We start from the raw sequence: 16464 nt of genomic DNA on the forward strand, positions 1-16464 counted from the left end.
TGATGCTGCCACCACCATGCTTCACCGTAGGGATGGTGCCAGGATTCTTCCAGAAGTGACGCTTGATATTCAGGCCAAAGAGTTCGATTTTGGTTTCATCAAACCAGAGAATCTTGTTTCTCATGGTCTGTGAGTCTTTATGTGCCTTTTGGCAAACTCCAAGCGTGCTGACATGTGCCTTTTACTAAGGAGTGGTTTCTGTCTGGCCACTCTACCATAAAGGCCTGATTGGTGGAGTGCTGCAGATATGGTTGTCCTTCTGGAAGGTTCTTCCATCTCCACAGAGGAACTCTAGAGCTCTGTCAGACTGACCATTGGGTTCTTGGTGACCTCCCTGACCAAAACCCTTCTCCCCCGATTGCTCAGTTTGGCCAGGCGGCCAGCTCTAGGAAGAGTCTTGGTGGTTCTAAACTTATTCAATTTAAGAATGATGGAGGTCACTGTGTTCTTGGGGACCTTCAATGCTGCAGAAATGTTTTGGTACCCTTCCCCAGATCTGTGCCTCGACACAATCATGTCTCAGAGCTCTACGGACAATTCCTTTGACCTCATGGCTTGGTTTTAAATCTGACATGTGCTGTCAACTGTGGGACCTTATATAGACAGATGTGTGCCTTTCCTAATCATGTCCATTCAATTTAATTTACCACAGGTGGTCTCCAATAAAGTTGTAGAAACATCTCAAGGATGATCAATGGAAACAGGATGCACCTGAGCTCAATTTCGAGTCTCATAGGAAAGGTTCTGAATACTTATGTAAATAAGGTATTTCTGTTATTTAATTTTAATAAATGTGCAAAAATGTGTAAAAACCTGTTTTTATTTTTCATTATTGGGTATTGTGTGTGTATTTGCTGGAGATGTTTTTTAAAATTTAATACATTTTAGAATAAGGCTGCAACGTATAGAAATGTGGAAAATGTCGAAGGGTCTAAATACTTTCCGAATGCACCGTATCTATTTGAATGAATTTAAAACACTATAAGGATCCCTAGTCTCAGATGTACTATGGCTAATCCTAAGTGTGTCCTATCCTGGGTCAGCTTCATTAGAACACACCATAGGAAAATGTTTTTGTGACAGAAAACAAAGACAATAATTTCTTATTGGAGATGTTCAGATTGTGTCTTCTCGTTTCACTCAGTTCAGAGTTGTTTTGTCAGTTTCGTGCCTAATGAACATGATCCTCTTGTCTGTCCAGGTCTGACCACACTGCAGGTGGTGCTGGACACGGCTGCAGAAAGGAAGTGGCAGGTGACCGCCATCAATGTGGGCAACCTGAAGGACGAGAGGAAAGACGAAGCCTACCGCTCCCTCTTCCAGGACCTGGAGAACAAGAAGGAGAGACGGGTAATCCTGGACTGTGAACAGGACAAAGTCAAAGACATTATGGAACAGGTAAACAGAAAAACTCAGTCCTCTGGTAGTTTGTGCGGGCCCTGATGTTAGAGCAGTGTTATATTGAACAGCTATTCTGCTATGACTGAGCTTATGATGACGGCAATGATGAGTGTGTGTAATTCAGCAATTGAGATCTTGGTGGTGTGTGTTTGCCTGTGTGGGTGAGTGTCATCCTTGCCTGCAAACATTTCACACCTACCCCCCAAGTGGACTGTCTTGCAACAATCCCCTTAATTGTTAAATTAGACTGCAACAAAAGTGGAATTAAAGGCCACAGAGATTTACATAAACAGGTTATTTATAAATCATCCCTGGCCCGTGGGAGAGTACATCGATTAGTTTTTAAGGCAAGCAGATGTGTGTTTCACAAAACACTGAAATCAATGCGTATTCCCCTCGCTGCTGCATGCTAAAGGTTTTATCTGAGAGAAACATAATCAAACCCGGTCACAGTTTTCTGCCAAAGGAAGTCACGTTCAATGCATTTTTATTCAAATTATTATTTAAATCTCTTTATGTAACTGGCTTTCTGAGTGGAGGTGTCACTCATGTGGTGGGATTAGCTGCAGGTGTGTCATTTGAGGTAGTTAGTGAAATGGCTTTTGAGGTAATTACTGAAATGGGCTTCCTGTTTTTGGTTCGTTACTGACATGTGATAGCACTGGCAGGTGGCAGGTGTTCGTGACTGTAAATAAAGCCTATAAGAATAACACTCATGACTACTGTAGCATACGGAATATGATTACTTGGAGACTGTCTTGTTTGGTGTCCATGTCATGATGGTTTCATATATGATCTGTTCTGTTTACCTATCTGATCTTGTCCCCAGGTTATCACCATTGGCAGACATGTGAAAGGCTACCACTACATCATTGCAAATTTGGTGAGTTTTCACAACTCAGCCGTGGAATTGGAATCTCAGGGAGAACATAGTGACTAAAATAATTTATTAAGCTAACTGCATAGCGATGAGACATTGAGAAGCCAGAGTGATTGTCTTCCAATTGAATCTCTTATGTATTGCCCAATAAATTAGCTTTGGGTAATAATTCCATTCCCGTTTTGTCTTTCAGCTGACATTTGTATGACAGCAAACATTTCCATTTCATGTTTGTGCTTCGATTCCCTTGTTTTAATTTCAGGGTTTTGTGGATGGGGACCTCTCCAAAATCCAATATGGAGGAGCCAACGTTTCAGGTTTCCAGATTGTGGATTTCGATGACCCGTTGGTTTCCAAATTTGACCAGAGGTGGGAGGCTCTGGAGGAGAAGGAGTACCCTGGTGCCGACAGTAAGATTAGGGTGAGTAGACATCCACATGGGTGTTTAGTTGAGAGGCACTCAGCTAGCACTTCTCCATCGCCGGGAGCTGTGACGTGGCTGCGGCTTTAAAATATTTTGCCCCTATTCTCCCTCACACGTACTGTGCGTGTACAGACCCAGGCACACAGCCGCTTGCACACACACAGACAAGCACACTAACGTCCTCACAACCCCTCTCAGAAACACACTAACTCTTCCTTCCCCTCCCTTGTGTCCCCATTTCATCCCCACACACTTACACACCCTTCCCCTTCTGTTCTATTGCAGTACACGTCTGCGTTGACCTACGACGCGGTGCAGGTGATGACGGAGGCCTTCCGCTACCTGCACAAGCAGCGCATTGACATCGCCAGAAAGGGCAACAACGGCGACTGTCTGGCTAACCCCGCCGTGCCCTGGGCGCAGGGAGTGGAGATTGAACGAGCGCTCAAACAGGTGACAGCATGAGGTTGCCGTGGCAACGGCTGGCTGGCTCTACCGCAGACACAGAGACTGAAGGACAGACAAAAACATACACACACACACACACACATTCTCCCCTGAGCTAGCATTGACAATAGTCTTCCCACACACTCTCAGGATTTCTACCCTGAGCATTGGCTTCAAAGCTTTGACGAGGCAATGTGAATCCAGATCTGTGTGGGAAAAGTAAATTGGTCTATGACTGAGGTATTTAATGGTGACGTCTTGCCATTCTGCCGCTGTGGTTTTGTGTCCTTCTAGGTTCGCGTGGACGGTCTCACAGGGAATATTCAGTTCGATCAACATGGCAAACGAGTAAACTACTCTGTTAATATCATGGAGCTGAAGAATAATGGTCCTGTGAAGGTATGCTAGTGTTTCTGAATATGAATATGGCTAGAACATGTCTCAATAGATCAAGGTTGCATAATATATCAGACAGTCTTAAATGTGTTGGTCTGCGATTGAACAAGACAACAGCACATCAGCACTGAACCCCCCCAAAAAACAAGAAGAAATGAGAGTTCTTAACATGTGGCTGTGTAGATGCTTCAGTCAGTTCCTTTTCAGTTGTTCATTTGTTATGACATACTATGGGAAGTCAACGACCAATCCTATTCACCTGAAGTGAACTGAAATCACGCCCAACGGGCCAATGGATGCCGAGCCCACCCTCGGAAGCCCCGCCTTACTGGCTACAATACCAAGGCTGTCATCCATTTTCAAAATTCTTCGCTCTTCAGCTCGACATTTCACGCAATTTACTAACTTTTCAGTCACACGAAGTCTCCGAGATTCAGATCTGACTTAGGTGTCTGTTAGTGGGTCCCCCTAGATGTTGCGAGTTTTGGGTCTTGATCGTTTTTTGTGTTTGCTAAAAATGAACTACTTTCTACTCTGCTTGTCTAGCTAATGTTTCCTTACTTGGTTAGGATTTGTGTTTGCTAAAAACCCACTACTTTCTGCTCTGCTTGTGTAGCCAGTGCCTCCTTACTTGAGTAAGATGGTTAGTGGTAAGAGTAAGTTCAAAAAGGCTAACTAGCTCAGTTTCAACCTCAGACCAAGCCCTAGGGCATGTGGTTTCATAATGAAAATTACTAGAGCCGACCAAAAACAATTGTTATGTTCTTTCGACCAATCGATTGGTTAAACTTTTCAAACGTGTATTTTCCATATATAGACTCATCTTATGTGTTTTAATTAAATCAACTACATTCAGTGAGCACGTCTGATGCTTTAAGTACACTGATTGATTAAATAATTAAGACACAAATGACTAAAGGGAGTCCGACTGCATTTGATTTGATTGTGCCTGGTTGGGCTCAGACTTGCTGCGCTGTGCTAAAAAAAATGACAGCGAGTGACTGTGTGAAGAGCGTCAATTGTCTCTCTCTCTCTTCCCTGCTGCAGTGACCACCACAGAACTTCAAGTGTTTATCGCGCTGTCCTTGTTGCTGAAGCTGCAACATAATTACATCCAATTCTGACTGAAAAGTTCTGTTACCGATATCCCTAATTTGTTTAGGAAAAACATTCCCTATTCCCTATTCCCTCAACCCTAGCTCTCTTTATGTGACACACGTGACCAATATAGAACTATAGAATATCATAATCACATCAGTAAATTGGTTTTTAACAAACTCAGAACACTAACACATCTGACAGCAAAACGTTTGCAGAGGACGTGACAAATAAACTTGAAACGGGGGAATTTTTACTGGTTGCTCAGGAGAACAAGGGGAGGTCAAGTTGTGGAAAATACTGGAGATCAAGAAAAATAAAGTAAGGAGCAAGCGCTGTGTGCATATTATGTTTGCCAAACAGGTGCTGTTAGATTACAATCTAATTTCTCTAACGGTTTGGAACAATGTAAACAACACTAAATCAATGAAGTGTACTAGAGAGTCTGTAATTATTATTTAAAACATTTTGTGAAGCCTTTATTACAGCAAAGACCAAAACCAGTCGCATTCATTTGTGAAAGCAATTTCCAAAATTGAACGGTTTATTTATTGTTTACGCTAATTATTCAAGGGTCGAGTTGCTATTTTATTTAAAAACTAAAATGCTTAATTGCATTTCAAATCAGGAATGACTCGTATGCTGTGTGTTGACAGGAATGAATGAATGAAGGAATAATTGATTGATACAGTACTGTAGCTTATATATAAGTATTGAAATATAGGCCTAAGTAAGTTATGTATTAAGACTTAACAGGATGTGCTCCAAGACCACAGCACGATGGTGGTTATACAAGGCTTCTATACTAAGCCTACTAATAATAATGCTATTACTTATTGTTATAATAATGATGATCATAACAACAATAGTAGTAATAAATATAAGGAGATCAAGAAAAAATGGAGCTATTATTATCATAAATATATTTTTTCTGGCAATTTGGAACAGTGTCAACCACACTAAATAAATGAGAAATAATACAAGAGAGGCTGTTCTAACGAGAGAAAAAAGTGTAAAGCCTTTATTAAATGTTTGAAATGGTTTATCTGACATGTGGTTGGTGCTCACAGAGGCTTGGTGCTCACGGAATCAGTAGGCTATTAAACAAACAGTCAAAGGCAACAGAAGCAGGATCTGTTTTATTTCTGCAGATGTGTATGGAAGATTTATAAAGCCTGGCACATTTAACAGTTAGACTATTGATTATAGGCCTAATTAAGTTGGGGATTCCGCTCTCCTCACTTTTCTTAGACAATCTAGGCACTGACTGTTTTCTCATCTCCTAACTCCGCTGCTGCCTCCACCACATTGTTTTCAACACCAATATGCTGGTAAACATGACCTTTATGCACATAGCAACATGGTCTAGGAAAAGGCGCCAATTCAACAGCGCACTGATGTGTTTCAGAACCACGGACAGCGACTGCTATCCTGTCACGGTGCTCCCTCTCCGTCCTCTAGGTCACCAGGCTTCTTGTCATGGCGCACACCTGTCACCATCGTAACGCCTAATTGTGTATTATGACATTCACCTGGACTCCATCACCTCCTTGATTACCTGCCCTTTATGTCACTCCCTTTGGTTTCTTCCCCAGTCGTCATTGTATCTGTTTCTGTTCCATGTCAGTGCGCTGTTTGTGTTACATGTTTGTTTAATTAATTAATTAAATGTATTCACTCCCTGAACTTGCTTCCCGACTCTCAGCGCACATCATTACAATCCAATGCGGGAGAAAGTGCATCTGTTATAGAATAATATTATTTTTATTAGTGTTGCACCATTGTTCCTACTTAATATAACCATATACAATTTCAGTAGCATGACTTCGAGTGATGGAATGTGCCATCCCCACGGCCTCCACAATGGATTAGTCCACTCAGACAGGCAACAATCATGATGTCTTGTACACCATGATTTTATTTATCTATATACACAGTACCAGTCCAAAGTTTGGACACACCTACTCATTCAAGTGTTTTTCTTAATTTTTACTATTTTCTACATTGTAGAATAATAGTGAAGACATCAAAACTATGAAATAACACATGGAATCATGTAGTAACCAAAAAAGTGTTAAACAAATCAAAATATATTTTAGATTCTTCAAAGTACCCACCCTTTGCCTTCATGACAGCTTTGCACACTCTTGGCATTCTCACAACCAGCTTCACCAGGTAGTAACCTGGAATGCATTTCAATTAATAGGTGTGCCTTGTTAAAAGTTAATTTGTGGAGTTTCTTTCCTTCTTAATGCGTTTGAGCCAATCAATTGTGCTGTGACAAGGTAGGGGTGGTATACAGAAGGGCTAGTTGGTAAAAGACCATACTAATGGCAAGATCAGCTCAAATAAGCAAAGAGAAATGACAGTCCATCATTACTTTAGGACATGAAGGTCAGTCAATGTGGAAAAATTCAAGAACTTTACGTTTTTTCAAGTGCAGTCGCAAAAACCATCTAGCGCTATGATGAAACTGGCTCTCATGAGGACCGCCACAGGAAGGAAAGACCTAGAGTTACCTCTGCTGCAGAAGATAAGTTAATTAGAGGTCCCTGCATCAGAAGTACCGAGCAGTTGGTACAGCCGGTACTTCTTAGTTCCCAAGAGCGATGGAACTTTGTGTCCAATCCAGGTTTCAAGGTTTGCAAATTCAACATGCTCACACTTTGCCGGCTATTGCAGTGGATGCATCCCAGCAAAAGTTTATGTCCATAGATCTGAAGGATGCATATTTTCATGTGACTATATGAGGTAGCTGAGTTGAGGGAACAGGTGGAGCTCCAGCTACATGTTGGTTTCCCATATTCAGTCTCTGGGGTGCATAGTGAATCACAAGAGAAGTTATTGACTCCGGTTCAGCGCATTCAGTTTTCTGGGTCTTGTTCTGATTCGGTTCTGAATTATTATTTTTTTGTCCCAACAGAGTAGGGTCGCATTCCGGCTCTGTTTGGCACAGTTTCAACTGGGACACTCAGTGTCTTTTCCCTTATGCGTGCGGTTGTTGGGTCTGATGGCCTCTATGATAGCTGTGGTGCCTCTGGGACTTCTGTCGATGTGTCTGTTTCAGCGCTGGATGATTGCTACGTGTCTGGATGCATCTCGCCACTGCCATTGTTTGCTCAGGTTTTCCCCGACGTTGCTAGCGCTGAGGTATTCCTTCTGATGTTGGAGGGCAAGCATGAGTTGGTAAGGTCCGACAACAGGACAGCGGTGGCGTACATCGATAGGCAGGTGGGGGGACGGTCTCTCTCCTAAACCTGGCCTGTTATCTGCTTGTATAAAGCAGTGAGAATTTATTGTCGCTCCGGGCGAAGTATCTTCCCAGATCTCTCAATGTGGTTGCAGATCTAGATGCCCTGTTGTTTTGAATCTACTTTCCAGGGGAGGCTTATCTCTACGGAATGGAGACTGCACCCCTCGGTGGTGGCCCAGATATGGGACTTGTTCGGCAGGGTCGACGTAGATCTTACGCATCGCAAGAAAACTGACATTGTCGTCTGTTCTTCTCAGTGAGGGATCTGTGTGCTCCATTGGGAATGGATGCTTTGGTCTATCATTGGCCTTGGACCCTGCTCTATGTGTTCCTCTGGTAGACTGGATTCAGGCCACCGTGGAGAGGGTCCATTAGGAGGGTCTGGTGGCTCCCCGTTGGACCAGACAACCCTGGTTCCCGGGTAGATCATCTGCCTGTTGGGGGACCCCTAGAGGGTTCTGTGTCATCGGGGTCTATTGTCCCGGGCGCACAGGACAATTTGACACGGAGATATGGAACTGTGGGTTTGGCCCCTGAAAGGTTGAATTTGACGACTAGGGTTTTACGCTCAAACGTGATTATAACTATACGGTCAGCGCATGATAAATGGAACCTGAGTTTACAAATAATGAAATATATAAAAAAGAATATATTTGTTTGGTTAACAGTTATGCAACACCAAATTCCTGATATTCTTATGGCTGGGTCTGGGAGCAGGTGTTAGGCAGTGCACATGTTGCGTATTTATCCTCGTTACCACAGTTTCCCTGCGGGTTTGAGCCTTGGACTGCCATGGTTCATCGATGGGGCTGTGCGCGAATGCGCATTATCAAGACACAACAGATGCCCTGTTGTTTTGGACTTGCGGTTCCTTGTGTGTTTTCTGGCATTCCAGACTCCTTGGGTCTCGGTGTGACACTTTTTGGAACTGGTATGGACTGGGGTTGATGTTAGGCAGTTTCCTGTGGCTTTGAGCCTTGGACTGCCGTGGCAGTGCGCCAGTACACAGTTTCCAGGTTACTGCAGGTTTTCTGTGGGTTTGAGCTTCAGGCTGCTGTGGTTCGTTTACTCTGGTCAATCCTATGCAGTGCGTATCTGCGCTTTACCAAGTCATGACAGGGGTTCTGTTATTTTGGACTTGCGGTTCTTTGTACTAGTATGGACATTTCAGGCTCGCAAGGTAAGTATTGTTCTTGAGCTGGTGAAACCTGTGTGTGCTGTGGCTGCCGAGGACCTTCTAGTTTGGTACCCTCTGAGCAGGCTTGCGGCGTGATTGTATGTCCCCATAGAATGTTATACAGAGTGATCGACTGAAAGGGAAGGTACAGTTAGGAATACTGTTTCCTGAAGGAGGGAACGAGGTACAACATATTTTGGCCCCGCACCGTCAGGGGGTTTGAGCTCGCTGAAGAGCAGTACGGAATTGAGGAAATGTATGCGAGCCCCGATATTATAGCCAGGAAGGCTTCCAAGGGTGGGCTCGGCCTCTTTTAACCTGTTGGGCGATTTCAGATTGCTTTCAGATTGGCATGATTTAAGACTCCCCATAGTATGTTATACCTCGTTTGCTCCTTCAGGGAACAATAGTTATATTCATAACTGTATGTTTACACTCATCTGAAACAACAACGCTGTCTACCGTCTCATGACATTATGGAATTGCTCATTCACTATTCATTATTTTCTCCACAGATTGGATATTGGAACGAAGTTGACAAAATGGCTGTCACAAAATCAGACGTGTTTCCGAATGACACAACAGGAATGGAAAACAAAACTGTCATTGTGACCACAATCTTGGTAATGAGTTATCATTGACTCTATTCATACCAACTGACTCTTTAATTCACAGCAATTGAATTGAAAATCAATACTTAGCAATTGCTAATCCATAGAATCATGTTTTTATTGTCTTACTGTATCCATATTGACACTGATGCAGTACTAATATGGACACTGTACATACACAAACAAACCCATAGTAGTCTACGTCTATTTATGAGCTGTTCATTCATTCAGTGAAAAGCCTCTAAATGTATACAGCTAGCATGTATACCATGATGTAAAGGCTAAAGGCAAGCCTACTGGACTGAACAATATGTTTGGTTTTCTCCCTCAGGAAGCCCCATATGTAATGCTCAAGAAGAATGCTGACCTTTTTTTAGACAATGAAAGATACGAGGGCTATTGTGTAGATCTGGCTGCTGAGATAGCCAAGCACTGCGGCTTCAAATACCAGCTGAAAATTGTGGGGGATGGAAAATATGGCGCCCGAGACGCTGAGACCAAGATCTGGAACGGAATGGTGGGAGAGCTTGTCTATGGGGTAAGAAAAGAGATGCATGGACCTTGTAACGTTGATCAAATCCAATAACTTGCTGTATACGAACATCCCCAGTAGTTCCCTTTAAACACTACTAATGCCCACCCGGTTTCCCTAGAACGACAACATCAGCTCTTTATAACATATAACTCTTTATAACAAGCTCTTTCTCTCTCTCCTCCCCCAGAAAGCCGATATAGCTGTGGCACCGTTGACCATCACCCTTGTCCGAGAAGAAGTAATAGACTTCTCCAAGCCCTTTATGTCACTGGGTATTTCCATCATGATCAAGAAGCCCCAAAAGTCAAAACCTGGGGTCTTCTCCTTCCTGGACCCTCTGGCCTACGAAATCTGGATGTGTATCGTGTTTGCCTACATCGGCGTGAGCGTTGTGCTCTTCCTGGTCAGTCGATTCAGCCCATATGAGTGGCACACAGAGGAGTACGAGGATGGCCAGATCCAGACTAATGAGTCTACCAACGAGTTTGGGATATTCAACAGTCTCTGGTTCTCCCTCGGCGCCTTCATGAGACAGGGCTGTGACATCTCGCCTAGGTGGGTTTCAAACTGCCTCCTGATTGTATGTTGTTAGGCTGGCTCAGTGTGACTTACTAGGATTCGTACACTGATATTCTTGGTGAATTTCGCAACTCATGCTACAATGAGGATCTAATCATCCCCAGCTTCCATTTGGCCCCCCTCTTCTCCCCTGTAGCTATTCCCCAGGTTGTTGTTTTAAATGGTATTGTATTCTCAATAATCTTACAGTGTAATATAAGGAGATAAAGATATACAGTGCATTCGGAAAGTATACAGACACCTTCACTTTTTCCATATTTTGTTACGTTACAGCCTTATTCTAAAATGGATTAAATCATTTCCGCCCTCATCAATCTACACACAATACCCCATAATGACAAAGCAAAAACAGGTTTTTAGACATTTTTGTTAATTAATTAAAATGAATTAAAATGAATATCATATCACAGACCCTTTACTCAGTACTTTGTTGAAGCACCTTTGGCAGAGATTACAGCCTTGAGTCTTCTTGGGTATTATGTTACAAGCTTGGCACACCTGTATGTGGGGAGTTTCTCCCATCCTTCTCTGCAGATCCTCTCAAGCTCTGTCAGGTTGGATGGGGAGCGTCGCTGCACAGCTATATTCAGCTCTCTCAAGAAATGTTAGATCGGGTTCAACTCCGTGCTCTGGCTGGGCCACTCAAGAACACTCAGAGACTTGTCCCGAAGCCACTCCTGCGTTGTCTTGGCTGTGTGCTTAGGGTCATTGACCTGGAAGGTGAGCCTTCACCCCAGTCTGAGGTCCTGAGCATTCTGGAGCAGGTTTTCATCAAGGATCTCTCTGTAATTTGCTCCGTTCATCTTTCCCTCGATCTTGACTAGTCTCCCAGTCCCTGCCGCTGAAAAACATCCCCACAGCATGATGCTGCCACCACCATGCTTCACCATAGGGATGGTGCCAGGTTTCCTCCAGACGTGACGCTTGGCATTTAGGCTAAAAGAGTTCAATTTTGGTTTCATCAGACCAGAGAATCTTGTTTCTCATGATCTTGTATAGGCAGGTGTGTGCCTTTCCAAATCATGTTCAATCAGATGAATTTACCACAGGTGGACTCCAATCAAGTTGTAGAAACCTCTCAAGGATGATCAATGGAAACATGATGCACCTGCGCTCAATGTTGAGTTTCATAGCAAAGGGTCTGAATACTTATGTAAATAAGGTATTTCTGTTTTTTATTTTTAAGAGTTTATCAAAAATGCCTAAAAACCTGTTTTCGCTTTGTCATTATGGGGTATTGTGTGTAGATTTAATCAATTTTAGAATAAGGCCTGTAACGTAACAAAATGTGGAAAAAGTGAAAGGGGTTGAATACTTGCCGAATGCACTGTATACTGAACCAAAATATAAACGCAACAGTTTCAAAGATTTTACTGTGTTACAGTTCATATAAGGAAATGGGTTAATTGAAATAAATTCATTCGGCCCAGATCTATGGATTTCACATGACTGTGAAACCAGTTGGACGTACTGCCAAATTCTCCAAAATGACATTGGAGGCGGTTTATGGTAGAGAAATTAACATTAAATGATCTGGCAACAGCTCTGGTGGACATTCCTGCAGTCAGCATGCCAATTGCACACTCCTTCAAAACTTGAGACATCTATAGCATTGTGTTGTTTGACAAAACTGAACGTTTTAGAGTGGCCTTTTATTTATTTTATTGTCCCCAGCACAAGGTGCACCTGTGTAATGATCATGCTGTTTAATCAGCTTCTTGATATACCACACCTGTCAGGTGGATGGATTATCTTGGCAAAGGAGACATGCTCACTAACAGGGATGTAAATACATTTGTGCTGAATATTTGAGAGAAATAAGCTTTTTGTGCATATGGAAAATTTAAAGGATATTTTTTTACTGCTCACGAAACATGGGACCAACACTTCACATGTTGCGTTTATATTTTTATTCAGTGTACATTAACGTAGGACATGACACCTGGATTTTTTCAATTCCCTGTTGAGTGATATAAAAAAGCTAGTATTTATACATCTTGGTATCATCCTGATATGATCCCTTCCATTTAATACACACCCTGTACACTCCTGGCAGTCCTTGTGCCCCTTAACGTATAGTTTATTATGTAAGGAGACGTGCCATGTCTTGAAATATCATAGTCCCAGCTGTAATTAATTCAGTGTCATATTAGTGCTGGGTGTATAGTGATTTAATGAAGTGCGAATGCAGCCGATTATGTTAAGCAGGCTCCCACTTTGCACAAGAGAGGGGACCGTCAGTCACATGAATTCCTGGGAGACTTGTCATCAAGACATCAGCTATTACCCACCGCGTCCCTTTACACATGATTGGGCCTTGATGTTGTTTAAAGGAAGAGCTAAATCTGTATATTTGCTCCAGGGTGCTCAGTTTTCCTTGCTATGTCATTACCGGAGATGTCTATGGTCATACCATTTCTTTATGCGCACTCAATCAGCTATAAGTTTAATGTACAGTTGAAGTCGGAAGTTTACATACACTTAGGTTGGAGTCATTAAACTTGCTTATCAACCACTCCACAAATTTCTTGTTAACAAACTATAGTTTTGGCAAGTCGGTTAGGACATCTACTTTGTGCATGACACAAGTCATTTTTCCAACAATTGTTTACAGACAGATTATTCCACTTATCATTCATTGTATCACAATTCCAGTGGGTCAGAAGTTTACATACACTAAGTTGACTGTGCCTTTAAACAGCTTGGAAAATTCCAGAAAATGATGTCATGGCGTTAGAAGCTTCTGATAGGGTAATTGACATCATTTGAGTCAATTGGAGGTGTACCTGTGGATGTATTTCAAGGCCTACCTTCAAACTCTGTGACTCTTTGCTTGACATCATGGTAAAATCAAAATAAATCTGCCAAGAGCTTAGAAAAAAATTGTAGACCTCCACAAGTCTGGTTCATCCTTGGGAGCAATTTCCAAATGCATGAACCTACCACGTTCATCTGTACAAACAATAGTACGCAAGTATAAACACCATGGGACCACCCATCCTTCATATCGCTCAGGAAGGAGATGCGTTCTATCTCCTAGAGATGAACGTACTTTGGTGCAAAAAGTGCAAATCAATCCCAGAACAACAGCAAAGGACCTTGTGAAGATGCTGGAGGAAACAGGTACAAAGTATCTATATCCACAGTAAAACGATTCCTGTATCGACATACCCTGACAGGCCACTCAGCAAGGAAGAAGTCTCTACTCCAAAACCAGAATAAAAAAGTCAGACTACGGTTTGCAACTGCACATGGGGACAAAAATCGTACTTTTTGGAGAAATGTCCTCTGGTCTGATGAAACAAAAATAGAACTGTTTGGCCATAATGACCATGTTTATGTTTGGAGGAAAAGGGGGAGGCTTGCAAGCCGAAGAACACCATCCCAACCGTGAAGCACAGGGGTGGCAGCATCATGTTGTGGGGGTGCTTTGCTGCAGGAGGGAGTGGTGCACTTCACTGAATAGATGGCATCATGAGGATGGAAAATTGTGGTTATATTGAAGCAACATCTCAAGACATCATTCAGGAAGTTAAAGCTTGTTCGCAAATGGGTCTTCCAAATGGACAATGATCCCAAGCATACTTCCAAAGTTGTGGCAAAATTGCTAAAGGACAACAAAGTCGAGGTATTGGAGTGGCCATCACAAAGCCCTGAACTCAAGCCCTGAACTCAATCATTTGTGGGCAGAACTGAATAAGTGTGTGCGAACAAGGAGGCCTACATCCTGGCTCAGTTACACCAGTTCTGTCAGGAGAAATGGGCCAAAATTCACCCAACTTATTGTGGGAAGCTTGTGGAAGGCTACCCGAAACATTTGACCCAAGTTAAACATTTTAAAGGCAATGCTATCAAATACTATTTGAGTGTATGTAATGTTCTGACCCACTGGGAATGTGATGAACGAAATAAAAGCTGAAAAATCTTTCTCTCTACTATTTTTCTGACATTTCACATTCTTAAAATAAAGTGGTGATCCTAACTGACCTAAGACAGGCAATTTTTTCTAGGATTAAATGTCAGGAATTGTGAAAAACGGAGTTTAAATGTATTTGGCTAAGGTGTATGTAAACTTCCGACTTCAACTCTATTTGTCCTCTATCTTCAAAGGCATGTGTGGATGTTTGGTGTTGGAAAGAGGGATTTCAGGACTATTCAGGCTGACTGCCCTTTGAACTTTTGCATGCTATCGTATACCTCTCACCTCTGAATAGCTTGTACTCAATCTACTGACAACATTTACATATTGCAATGTTTTGCAAACATTTTGAAGCTATTATCTAGTAAAGATTTTGGACATTTCTTGTTGCCCTACAAGCCAGGAAACAGTCTTAATCCATCAAATTAATTGATTGTGGTCCACCAGTGGGTTTGACCATCCATTTGGAAAACAGGGATCCAATAACTAGTTTTTTTGGTTTTTCACTAGATCCCTCTCTGGGCGTATTGTTGGTGGGGTATGGTGGTTCTTCACTTTGATCATCATCTCCTCCTACACGGCCAACCTGGCTGCTTTCCTCACTGTTGAGAGGATGGTGTCGCCCATAGAGAGTGCTGAGGATCTGGCGAAGCAGACCGAGATTGCCTATGGAACACTGGACTCCGGCAGTACCAAGGAGTTTTTTAGGGTAAGAGACAGAAATGTACTTTATCATCCCATGGTAATTACAAATTTGTTTCTTCATACACTAACTGATATGTCTGTATTTGTCCTCTCCACCTTCCAGCGCTCCAAAATTGCCCTATTCGATAAGATGTGGACTTACATGCGGAGCGCAGAGCCCTCTGTGTTCGTGAAAACCACAGCAGAGGGGGTGCTGCGGGTGCGCAAGTCCAAGGGCAAATACGCCTATCTGCTGGAGTCCACCATGAATGAGTACATCGAGCAGCGGAAGCCTTGCGACACCATGAAGGTTGGCGGCAACCTGGACTCCAAAGGCTATGGGATCGCCACGCCCAAAGGATCCTCATTAAGGTGGGTGGAATAGTATAACAATGTTGTTCCTAATGTTGTTATAGTATCCCACCTACCCTGATGTAGCTTTGCTTATGTGTTCTGGTTTGTATAAGGAGATGAGGTAAAACCCCTTAAAATATAAAAAGCCTTGTAATTTATTGTAAGTCAATAAATTGCAAACAAATTTAGAACATTTCTGCAAAAATTTGAATGCTTTTTTGAATGCATTGTCCATTTATATATGGTTTCTCTATTTAGAATGAATTCATGACCAATTTGAATTATTAATAATGATATTGATAATGATAATGCCACATCCCTATTATCCAGCCTTACACAGGTCTGTCTCAGAATCTCTCTCTGTCCAGTTTGTCTTTGCTTAAATGTCTTTTTAATGTTTTGAATGCCTAAAGTTTGCCTAATATTTTTCCTCTCGTTATACCCTTCTACTCTCAATTGGTTAACCTGGATTGATTGATAGATTGATTTTGATAGATTCATTGTTTAGAACTGTTTACTAGTTAGTCAATGTAGGAATGTAATAATTGAGCTTGAAATGTTTTGCAAAACCCTTGCAGTACACACCTTTTGGTTAATAAGTGTTAAATGAACATTTCCTTTGTGAAAGAATCCGGCCATTCAAACAAAATTTCGCTTACAAATACCACGTGGCACTGCTTGGGTTTCCATATTACTGCCATATGTT

General features: G+C 42.3%; 1 protein-coding gene across 8 annotated transcripts in view; it reads left to right on the forward strand.

Moving 5' to 3' along the window:
• Positions 1-16464, forward strand: part of LOC129827971 (glutamate receptor 2-like) — an 82092-nt gene that overhangs the window by 59787 nt on the left and 5841 nt on the right. For all 8 annotated transcript variants that reach the window (XM_055889298.1, XM_055889299.1, XM_055889292.1 and 5 more), the window contains exons 4-13: positions 1202-1398; positions 2231-2284; positions 2544-2702; positions 2991-3158; positions 3447-3551; positions 9592-9699; positions 10019-10225; positions 10410-10777; positions 15231-15429; positions 15529-15776. In XM_055889298.1, the coding sequence (XP_055745273.1) occupies positions 1202-1398; positions 2231-2284; positions 2544-2702; positions 2991-3158; positions 3447-3551; positions 9592-9699; positions 10019-10225; positions 10410-10777; positions 15231-15429; positions 15529-15776 (1813 nt within the window). The remainder of the gene's footprint in view (positions 1-1201; positions 1399-2230; positions 2285-2543; positions 2703-2990; positions 3159-3446; positions 3552-9591; positions 9700-10018; positions 10226-10409; positions 10778-15230; positions 15430-15528; positions 15777-16464) is intronic.

Source organism: Salvelinus fontinalis, chromosome 29 (genome assembly GCF_029448725.1).
Source record: "Salvelinus fontinalis isolate EN_2023a chromosome 29, ASM2944872v1, whole genome shotgun sequence".
NCBI classification, from domain to species: domain Eukaryota; kingdom Metazoa; phylum Chordata; class Actinopteri; order Salmoniformes; family Salmonidae; genus Salvelinus; species Salvelinus fontinalis.